This window comes from Marmota marmota, unplaced genomic scaffold (genome assembly GCF_001458135.2).
Source record: "Marmota marmota marmota unplaced genomic scaffold, marMar, whole genome shotgun sequence".
In the NCBI taxonomy this organism is placed as follows: Eukaryota; Metazoa; Chordata; class Mammalia; order Rodentia; family Sciuridae; genus Marmota; species Marmota marmota.
Window position 1 is genome coordinate 9,124,859 of NW_026000171.1, and position 10,658 is coordinate 9,135,516.

Genomic DNA, 10,658 nt, shown 5'->3' on the forward strand with positions numbered 1-10,658 from the left:
CATGTGCTTACCATTTGTGAGGCTCTGGCTTCCATATAACACAAAAAGCGGGGGTGGGGTGTTATATAACCCTTCAGAAGACAGGTAATACTGAACACCTGTTTGTTTACTGTGTGCGCCGGCTAATATGGAGAAGCTTCAAAGAACATGGTGATATTAGGTCTTGTAAAATGAGCAAGAAGCCCCAGAGGACTGGAGGGTTAATGATTCCAAGTTTTGACAGCTGTGAATTATCAAATGCTATAGGATTTTGGAAAATATTTCTAGGTTCCTCAGTACAATTTTTTCTTTCTTTCTTTTTTTTGGAGACAGGATTTCACTACATTGTTAAGGCTGACCTTGAACTCCTAGATTCAAGTGATCCTCCTGCCTCAGCCTCCAGAACAGCTAGGACTACAGGTGCTCATCACTGCACCCAATCTTCACTCTCTCAAACCACAAACTTGTAGTATCATTCATAAGACATTATAAATTATCTGAGCATAGTGGTGCACAACTATAATCCCAGCCACTTGGGACCTGAGCAGAAGGACTCTTAAGTTAAGGTCAGTCTGGGCAACTCAATGAGACCCTATCTCTCAAAAATTTTGTGTGTGGTGGCACATGCCTGTAATCCCAGAAACTTGGGATGATGAGACAGGAGGATCCCAAGCTTGAGGTCAGCCTGGGCAACTTAGTGAGACCCTGTCTCAAAATAAAAAGGGCTGGGGACTAACTCAGAGGTAGAATGCTTGCCTAGCATGTGCAGGTCCCTAAGGTTTGATCGCTAGCATGATACATGCAAAAATAAATTACAATTAAATCCACATAAATCTTTTGTTTTAATAAATAAAGAAAATTCATTGCTTAGATTTTAAATCACATTTACAGATGAAGAAAAATTCTAGGCCCAAAGAATACATGCCCCATACCTAAAGAGCAAAGATCACCATGCATATCACTGTTTAGATTAGGTAATTAGAACAGTGAAAAGAACAGGAGACTTGGTATAGTCCATGCAGTACCATCTGACCCCTCCTCTTCATGCTACAGAACCAAATAAAAGCTGTGGTATCTGAGACAAATTACTGTGGGTCCTGATCACACTTAGGAAACCTCCAGTTGTTAACATTAGGCCAAGGATGTTAGCTACAGAAGGATATCCACTGATAAATATAATAGCAGAACAACAAAGAAGAAGCTACATAGTAAGCTACATAGATGATCTTGCTTCTCAGAGGTACAGCAGTAGATTAATTTCACCTCCCAAGGGCTTAGTCCAAAAACTTCCTATTGGCATTTGCACCAAACAAGGCTCCTCGTACTTCAGGCATCATCTGTGAAGAAAAAAAATTAAGTGTCATCAATTGGGAGACTTGTCAAAAACCTCCCATCTTAACCACATCAAGAAAGTTATTAATCTCTAAATGGTTGAAGAGGCAATCACAAAGCTAAATGCACCACATCTGCCTTCACTTATATGATGCACTTTAACTGAACTAATCACAAATATGGGGTGCAGACTGACTGCTTACAAAAAAAAAGTAAAAATATGAAAAATCTGAAGTCATTTCTAAGACCTGTTATATTGTGATCTAAGAAGATAGACCCATTAACATTATTACCTCATAATTCTGGATCATCTACATTTCTTTCTTACAACAAACATTTATTAAGTGCATTCTATGTGACAGAAGGAACCACACATAATATTTAAGATGTAAGTCTGTGCTGAAGCATTCCTTACATCAACTAACAATCCTTAGGATTTAACCTCAAACTTCTAAAGCTGTGCTATCTAATATGGTAGCATATTTGAAAAGTGTACTGGTGAGACTAAGGAATTCCAGGGACAGAACTCAGGGCCTGGTGCATGCTAGGCAAGCACTCTACCACTAAGCTGCACCCTCAGGCCCTAAGGTTGTAATCTTAATTTAAACATTCATGGCTACCATACTAGGCTACACACCTCTAATGTTTAAATTACCAGAAGATGACACACAAGGACAAAGTGTTTTGGCTATGAAACAAGGAAGCAACCAAGTTGGCAGTCCAGAGGAGATTAGCCCAGCATTGTACAGCAAGTGGGATTTTCCTGGTTTGTTTCCTAGAGTTCATTTGTGCAAACATGGAAAGATCTGAGTAGTCAGCAGACGTATAATTCCTTTAAACAAGTATTTACTTGTTTCGTGGATAAAGAACTCGGCATAAATGGGCTAAAGAGATGAACAGACACTTCTCAGAAGAAGATATACAACTGATCAACAAATATATGAAAAAATGTTCAACATTTCTAGTAATTATAGAAATGCAGACCAAAACTAAGATTTCATCTCATGCCAGTGAGAATGGCAGCTATTATGAAGACAAACAAGAATAAATGTTGGCGAGGATGTGGGGGGAAAGGTACACTCATTCATTGCTAATGGGACTGCAAATTGGCGCAGCCAATCTGGAAAGCAATATGGAGATTCCTTAGAAAACCTGGAATGGAATCACCATTCGACCCAGCTATCCCACTCCTTGGTCTATACCTAAAGGACTTAAAAACAGCATACTACAGTGACATAGCCACATCAATGTTTATAGCAGCACAATAACAACAGCCAAACTGCAAACAACCTTGATGTCCTTCCACAGATGAATGGATAAAAAAAAACTGTGTTATATATACACAATGGAATATTACTCAGCAATAAAAGAGAATAAAATTATGGCATTTCCAAGTAAATGGATGGAGTTAGAGAATATCACGCTGGGGTTGGGGTTGTGGGCAGTGGTAGCACGCTTGCCTAGCATGCATGAGGCACTGGGTTTGATTCTTAGCACCACATACAAATAAATAAAATGAAGGTCTGACAATAACTAAAAAAATAAAAATAAAAAATAAAAAGAATATCACGCTGAGCGAAGTAAGCCAATCCCCAAAAACCAAAGGCGAAATATTTTCTCTGATTAAGTGGATGATAATCCGTAAGGACGGGGCAGCGGGTGGGAGGGATGGGATGAGTGGAAGAACTATGAATTGGCCAAAAGGGAAGGAGGGGAGAGGAGGGTATAGGAGGATAGGAAAGATGGTGGAATGAGACGGACATCATTACCCTAGGTATTTGTATGATTGCTTGAATGCTTTGACCCTACTTGTGTACAACCACAAGTGAAAAATTGTGCTCCATTTGTGTACAATGAATTGAACAGCATTCTGCTGTCATGTATAAATGATCAGTACAAGTAAATTAACAAATAAATAAATAAAAAGAATCCTAGATAAATAGAACCCTGGTTCTGATCCCATATGAGTCCTATTTCCTCAGTAAATGCTGCTGCATGCTGAATCCTTATTCTCTAAGAAAAAGTAAAAAAGTGGAAAGTGACAAATCCCAAATACCAGTACATGGACATGTGTTCTCTGCACCACTTCAAAGAACAGTAGAGCAGGTAACAAGAAGTTTTCCCACGCTCACCTGCTGGGCTATGAGATCCAGCCGGCTTTCCAGGGTGTTGGAAACCTTTATTTTACGATCCCCATTATAGATCTCAACTCCACCAGCTCTATAACAAACACAAGAAATAACAATTTTTACAGATTTGAAGAAGACAAAAACACATGGTTTGCTTACATCATTCTCTGAGAGGAAGGCCGCTTGAGGGCGTGGTGTGTGCAAAATGATGAACAGGCTTGATGTTAATTCAAAACACTTCTGAGGGGCTAGGATTGCCTGGCACAGGCGAGGCACTGGTTTCAATCCTCAGCACCAAATAAAAATCAATAAAGGTATTGCATCCATCTATAACTAAAACAAAAATATTTTAAAAAAATGCTTCTGAGGAGTTCAGGTCTTTGTGGTGTTAATACAAGTGACTGCTCTGTGCCTGATTCTTACACAGCATCCAATTCTAACAGCTATCCCTTCCTAAAAAATGAAAAGGGGAAGATATTATCTCAATAGAGTCAATAGGGTCTATTGCTGAGACCAAGTCCTCATTAAAAAAAAAAAAAATTGGGGGCTGGGGATGTGGCTCAAGCGGTGGCACGCTCGCCTGGCATGCGTGCGGCCCGGGTTCGATCCTGAGCACCACATACCAACAAAGATATTGTGTCTGCCGAAAACTAAAAAATGAAAAAATTGAAAATTCTCTCTCTCTTTATAAAAAAAAAAAAAAAAAATTGGGGGGGGACATGGGAGAGTATACTGCGGATTGAACTCAGGAGCGTTCTACCTCTGAATGAAATACCCAGCCCTTTTTATTTAATTTTTGAGACAAGGTTCAGCCTGGCCTTAAACCTGCTACCCTTCTACGTCAGCCTCCCAAGTGTCTGGGATTACAGATGTGCACCACTAGGCCAACTGCATCTGAATTTTTAAAGTCCAGAGGCTGCTAATTACCAGGCAACATTGGTAAGGCAATACTCTTAACTATGTGTTCTCTGAAAGACACTGACTACATTCTGCCAAACCTCGGCCCAAAGCCACACTTCACTTACTATTCCTTTCTTCAGTTTTAGCACTTAAAGCTATAAAGTGAACAGGCCAAGCGCCCTCTGAGAATGAAATTCATTTACTATATCACTTTATGGTATCAATTTTTTCTTGAAATTAGCAGGCTATCAGACAAGATTAGGAAAGGTTTTACAAACCTTCTTTTGAAAATTTTGATGGATAAGGGGGCCTTAATTATTTTTCTTGCACCTCCTTCCTGCATTTCCATTTGTTTCATCTATTTTTGGTTTCTCTAAACAGCCTGTATTCTTCATTAGGATAGGATGGTTCCTTGCTAAAATCCTGACCCATTGTCTACAATACAATTCTTTGTCCCATTGGAGGAGTGAGGGAGAGGACTGAGAATATGCCAGGCACCTCCTAAAGGTCAGCATGGGCTTTTCCTGTGTCACTGAATCTTCCTGTGGACCTTAAAAAAACTTTGGTATACTCTTTATTTCATAAACCAGGAGACAGGCTTACTTTCAAAGACTGAGTTAGATAATGGAGTAACTGTCCTGATAACCACTCTACACTAGAATAGGTCTACAGTCCTGTATCTGCAATACTAAAATCCAAAAGCTCTGAAAACAAAAACTATCCAGTCATGTGACTCTAGAACTGGAAATATCTTTTAGTCAATTTATCACCAACAACTGCAAAGTGTTAGTTCTTCACAGTGCGGATGTTCCTATTCCACTTGGAAACACTAGTGCACCTGATCATGGGGCGATGCCTCAGACACTGGTGGGGGATATTACAGAACAGTATTTTTCTAAACTCTAAAATTCGAAACACATCTGTCTCCAAAGGAACAATGATCTTTTATTTTTGCTGTTTTTGTTTTGCATGCTAGGGATGGAACAGGGATCTTTAATAAGTAAAACCTGTTATTTATGAGCCCCTGAACTAGTGTTAACCTGCCCTGCATGTTCAGTTTCCACAGCACTGTGCTAGGCTCATTTATCCAGGCACAGTATCTCATTTAACAATGATGTCAATTAAAAAAACCTGGCTGGGGATATAGCTAAGTTGGCAGAATGCTTGCCTTGCATGCACAAAGCCCTGGGTTTAATCCCCAGCAAAAAAAAAAAAAAAAAAAAAAAANCTGGGTTTAATCCCCAGAAAAAAAAAAAAAAAAAAAAAAATCCAGGCGCAGTAGTGTACCCCTATAATCGTAGCAACTCAGGAGGCTGAGACAGGAGGATCGCGAGTTCAAAGCCAGCCTCAGCAATGGGGAGATGCTAAGCAACTCAGTGAGATCTTGTCTCTAAATAAAATACAAAATAGGGCAGGGGATGTGGCTCAGTGGTCAAGTGCCCCTGAGTTCAATCCCTGGTACCAAAAAAAAAAAAAAACTCAAACCAACCCAACCCTCTACCCTTCCTCAGAGTTTCTATACCTACCTCAACTGCATGAAGTTTTCTAGGGACACTTGCCTGGGTCTGTCATTACCTCATAGTCTGCAGAAGTACTGATGTCACTTGAACCTAATTATTAGCACATGCAATAATCATAGTTTTTTATATTCTTTTCTTTTTGGCAGAGCTGAGTATTGAACCTAGGGCCTCATGCATTCTTAAACAAGTGCTTTACCACTGAAATACATCTTCAGCCTGATTCTTGTTTTGGTAACAATTTAGTATTAGGAACTCTCTTCCTCAGCATCCAATTCATAGATATAGACCCAGCTATAAGTTTGGGTTACAGTAATAGTATCACTTTTCTTTGGGATGAATGAAGTAACCACAGACTTTTAGAGTATACTAGCTGGTTAACAAAAAAGAGCAGAGCATTTCCAGAGAAAACTGCAGCATTTATAACACCACCTCTGGCTGCGAGTGTGCTAGAGAAAACACACTTTTAATTTTGGTCCTGGGGATCAAACCCAAGGCCCTACACATGCTAAGCATGCAATCTCTTACTGTCCCTCCAACCAAGCATTTTTAAATGCTTTTTAAAAGCACTTTAAATACTTAAAGAAAGCACTTAAACATGCTTTTAAAAAGACCCAGTGCAAAGAACATTCTTGCAGTGAGATTCTAGATGTTAACAGCAGGAATACTCCTTACATTTCCTCAGGCAGGTAAGCCTCCTGATCAATTTGGACATCAACATCCTTCTTGGTGGCAATTTTGTACATAGGAATAGCTTTCTGCACTGCAGCCTGAAGAGAAAACAACCAAAAAAAAGTTTTAAGAAAACTGTTGAACAGGTACACCACCACCTGCAAATCAACAGCCTATACATATAAGGATATTCCTATTTACTCTAAGTGAAAAATATATGCTCTGCAAATGGAATGTAAAATAATGCCACCTATAAGGAAGAATGAGATTAACTGAGAGCCTGCATGCAGGAGTGAAGAGATATGAGCAACTTTTGTGAATAACTGATGGACACAGGTGTGAAGTGTGGGAAGATAAGAGGAAGATGTTATCACTCCAGCCAAAAGCATCAGGAAGAGGAGTGGGATTTGGCTGTTAAGAGTTTCAAATGGCAGCTGCAAAAGATCGGACAACAGTCTACACAAGAAAGAGTGGTATCATCCCACACCCATTAGGATGGCTATTACAGAAAAAATAAAAATAAAAATAAAAAACCCAGCCATGTGCAGTGGTGGTATGCACCTGAGGTCCCAATTAATAGGGAGGATGAGACAGGAAGATCACTTAAGCCCAGAAATTCAGGGCCAGCCTAGGCAAAGAACAGTTTCAAAACAAACAAACAAACAAAAAACACCCCAAAGCAGAAAGTGTGTTAGTGAGGGTGTGGAAAAAATTAGAGCCTTTGTGCACTATGGGGGAGAGAATATAAAATGTAGCAGCTGCTTAAAACTCTGCAGTATGGGGGCTGGGGTTGTGGCTCAGTGGTAGAACATTCACCTAGCTTGCGTGAGGCACTTGGTTTGATCCTCCGCACCACATAAAAATAATAATAAAGATATATTTAAAAAAAAAACTCTGCAATACTTTCTCAAAATTACCTTATTATCTATCAATTCCATTTCTGGGTAATATATATATATATATATATATATATATATATATATATATATATATACATACACTTATTTTCTCGGCAACAATAATCACAAAAGGTAAAACAACCCATGTGTCTATCAATGGAGGATGGATAAGCAAAATACAGCATATACATTTTTTAAATATTTTTAGTTGTAGATGGACACAATACCCTTTTTTGTTATTCAGTTTTATGTGGTGCTTGGGACTGAACCCAGGGCCTCACACATGCTAGGCAAGTGATCTATCACCCTAGCCCCCAGGCATATACATCTGATGGAATATTATATAGTTTTAGAGAAGGGATCCAGCAACTTGGGAGGCTGAGACAGGAGGATTGCAAGTTCAAAGCCAGCCTCAGCAAATTAGTAAGGTCCTAACCAATAGTGAGACCCTGTCTCAAAAAGTCAAAAGGACTAGAGATGCAGTTCAGTAGTTAAGCACTCCTGGGTTCACTCTCCAGTACCAAGAAAGAGAGAGAGAGAGAGAGAGAGAGAGAGAGAGAGAGAATGGAATTCTGACACATGCTACAATACAAGTGACACTTGACAACATTATGCTAAATGAAATGAACCAGTTACAAAATGACAAATAGTGAATGGTACCACACACATGAAGTAAATAGAATTCAGGAATGAATAGGGCAAATGGGGAGCTATTGTTTACTGGGTACAGAGCTGCACAGAGGAAGATGAGAAAATTCTGGAGATGCACAGTGCTGATGGTTGCATGATAATGTGAATGGACTAAATGCCACAGTTCACTGGGAAAGATGAAAATGGATTTTTACTGCTATATTACAATTTGATAGTCAAACAATTACTGGAAAGGCCAGACCTGAACCCTATTATGTTAGATATGTAAATATTTTCACAAAGAAATTAAAGAATTTCAATTTTTTTCTGATGTTACTAGTTGAACAAACTGATGTAGATATTCAACAATTCCCTGCTCTTTGTAGCTAATATAGCATCAGTCTGGAGAGCTAATAATTGACAGTGTAAGTTTTAAGAAAACGTTTGGTTGATACCCAGTGTCATCTACTTAAGGTTAGCTGGCAACTTTAGACCGACCTCCTTAGAATGACAGACCCTTAGTAAACTCTCCACTCTAATGTCTAGTCCTCTGGTTTAGAGGTTCATAATGACATGTCAGCACAAACATGGATACATGACAAACTAGAACTATATAATTCATTACAGTAGCAAAGATGTACCTAAGGAGAATGAATACCTATGTTCCCTCAATGGCATACTTTCTTTCCTAGGAGACAAGTTACTTAGGGAGACAAATTATACTATGAATGCATGGATATTATTATAAATGTATTGGTGTGTTCTAAGAAATGCAGTTGCCAAGGGACTCAGCAAGTCCTTGCCCTAAAGCAAGCTACATGGAAGAAGAATGGTAATCAGATGAGCAACTTGGTGATACTATCTGAGGTGACCAACTTCTCTTCTTTCTCTGAGTATGCGAATACATTTAATTAGGTTATAGCCAGGCCTTGTGCAGGGCAGTAGGCTGCTTCCTGAAGAAGGCACTGCCTATCTTTGCTCCAATCCAGGAGGCGCAGCTTTTATTATTTGATTTTAGGATCATAGTACTTCTAAGTTCCCAGAAAAGTAAGAAGGTAAGGACTTTTATATGTTTATATGTTCAAAAAGTGGCTCTCCTGTTTGTTCATTGTTGAATGTGCTAAAAATGAAGGCTTTTGCAATTAAATTGAGATTTGCCCACCTCCAACAAAAAAAAAAAAAGGAAGAAGGTACTAGCTTGGATGGCAACTTAACCTTTCTTAAGAAACTAGATGCTGAACTAAAATTAACATACAATGTGGTAAAATTCCTCTAACCCCCCAAATTCAGCTGTTATTAGACCACGCATTTCATCACAGAATTTTGATCTTTTTAAAAAATTTTCTCTTCTTCAGCTAAGTTCTTTACCTTTACTAGAGGAAAATCTTGTTTTCTGCAACGAACAATCATTCGGGGCTCCAACAACTGGTACAAACCCTGTAAGAAACAATCAGATGCCATTGGAGGAAAACACGAACTAAAAGCAACAGCAAAACAATGTTTCTAAAATTCTTTCATCAAGTAAGGAACAATGTCTCCTGAGAAGACAGCACAGATAGTATGAGAGAACATGGAGGGAAAATTCCAATTATTGCAAACCAGATAAACTGACAATCTGGTACTTAAATTCAAATTCATATGCTAGTCTTTTTTTTAATGTTTTATTTATTTTTATGTAGTGCTGAGGATTGAACCCAGGGCCTCGCATGTGCTAGGCGAGAGCTCTACTGCTGAGCCACAACTTCAGCCCCTAAATGCTAGTCTTATCAATTGGATTTTTGTGATTAACATAAGTAAAATAAGGAATCACCACCTAGGACTAAGCAATTACACCTGAAGCAAATACTTTAGTGGTAAAAATCAAACAAAGCAAGTTTAAAGCTGAAAGCAGATTTGACCCTTTGAGTAAAATATGGTTTTGAATAAGACCATATAAAAGAATAGTAAGATGGGCTGGGGTTGTGGCTCAGTGGTAGAGTGCTCGTCTGCCACATGTGAGGCACTTAGTTCAATCCTCAGCACTACATAAAAATAAATAAAACATTAAAAAAAAGACTAGCATATGAATTTGAATTTAAGTACCAGATTGTCAGTTTATCTGGTTTGCAATAATTGGAATTTTCCCTCCATGTTCTCTCATACTATCTGTGCTGTCTTCTCAGGAGACATTGTTCCTTACTTGATGAAAGAATTTTAGAAACATTGTTTTGCTGTTGCTTTTAGTTCGTGTTTTCCTCCAATGGCATCTGATTGTTTCTTACAGGGTTTGTACCAGTTGTTGGAGCCCCGAATGATTGTTCGTTGCAGAAAACAAGATTTTCCTCTAGTAAAGGTAAAGAACTTAGCTGAAGAAGAGAAAATTTTTTAAAAAGATCAAAATTCTGTGATGAAATGCGTGGTCTAATAACAGCTGAATTTGGGGGGTTAGAGGAATTTTACCACATTGTATGTTAATTTTAGTTCAGCATCTAGTTTCTTAAGAAAGGTTAAGTTGCCATCCAAGCTAGTACCTTCTTCCCTTTTTTTTTTTGTTGGAGGTGGGCAAATCTCAATTTAATTGCAAAAAGCCTTCATTTTTTAGCACATTCAACAATGAACAA

The 10,658-nt window shown here is 38.6% G+C and overlaps 1 protein-coding gene across 1 annotated transcript in view; it reads right to left on the bottom strand.

The window, feature by feature from the left end:
* Nucleotides 1-802: 802 nt before the first annotated feature.
* Atp6v1e1 (ATPase H+ transporting V1 subunit E1) overlaps nt 803-10,658 on the bottom strand; it is a 25,174-nt gene continuing 15,318 nt past the window's right edge. Inside the window, exons 6-9 of the mRNA XM_015500817.2 lie at nt 9,427-9,495; nt 6,533-6,627; nt 3,444-3,531; nt 803-1,316 (exon numbers count right to left, since the gene is read on the bottom strand). Of these exons, the coding sequence (XP_015356303.1) occupies nt 1,254-1,316; nt 3,444-3,531; nt 6,533-6,627; nt 9,427-9,495 (315 nt within the window). The 3' untranslated portion in view covers nt 803-1,253. The remainder of the gene's footprint in view (nt 1,317-3,443; nt 3,532-6,532; nt 6,628-9,426; nt 9,496-10,658) is intronic.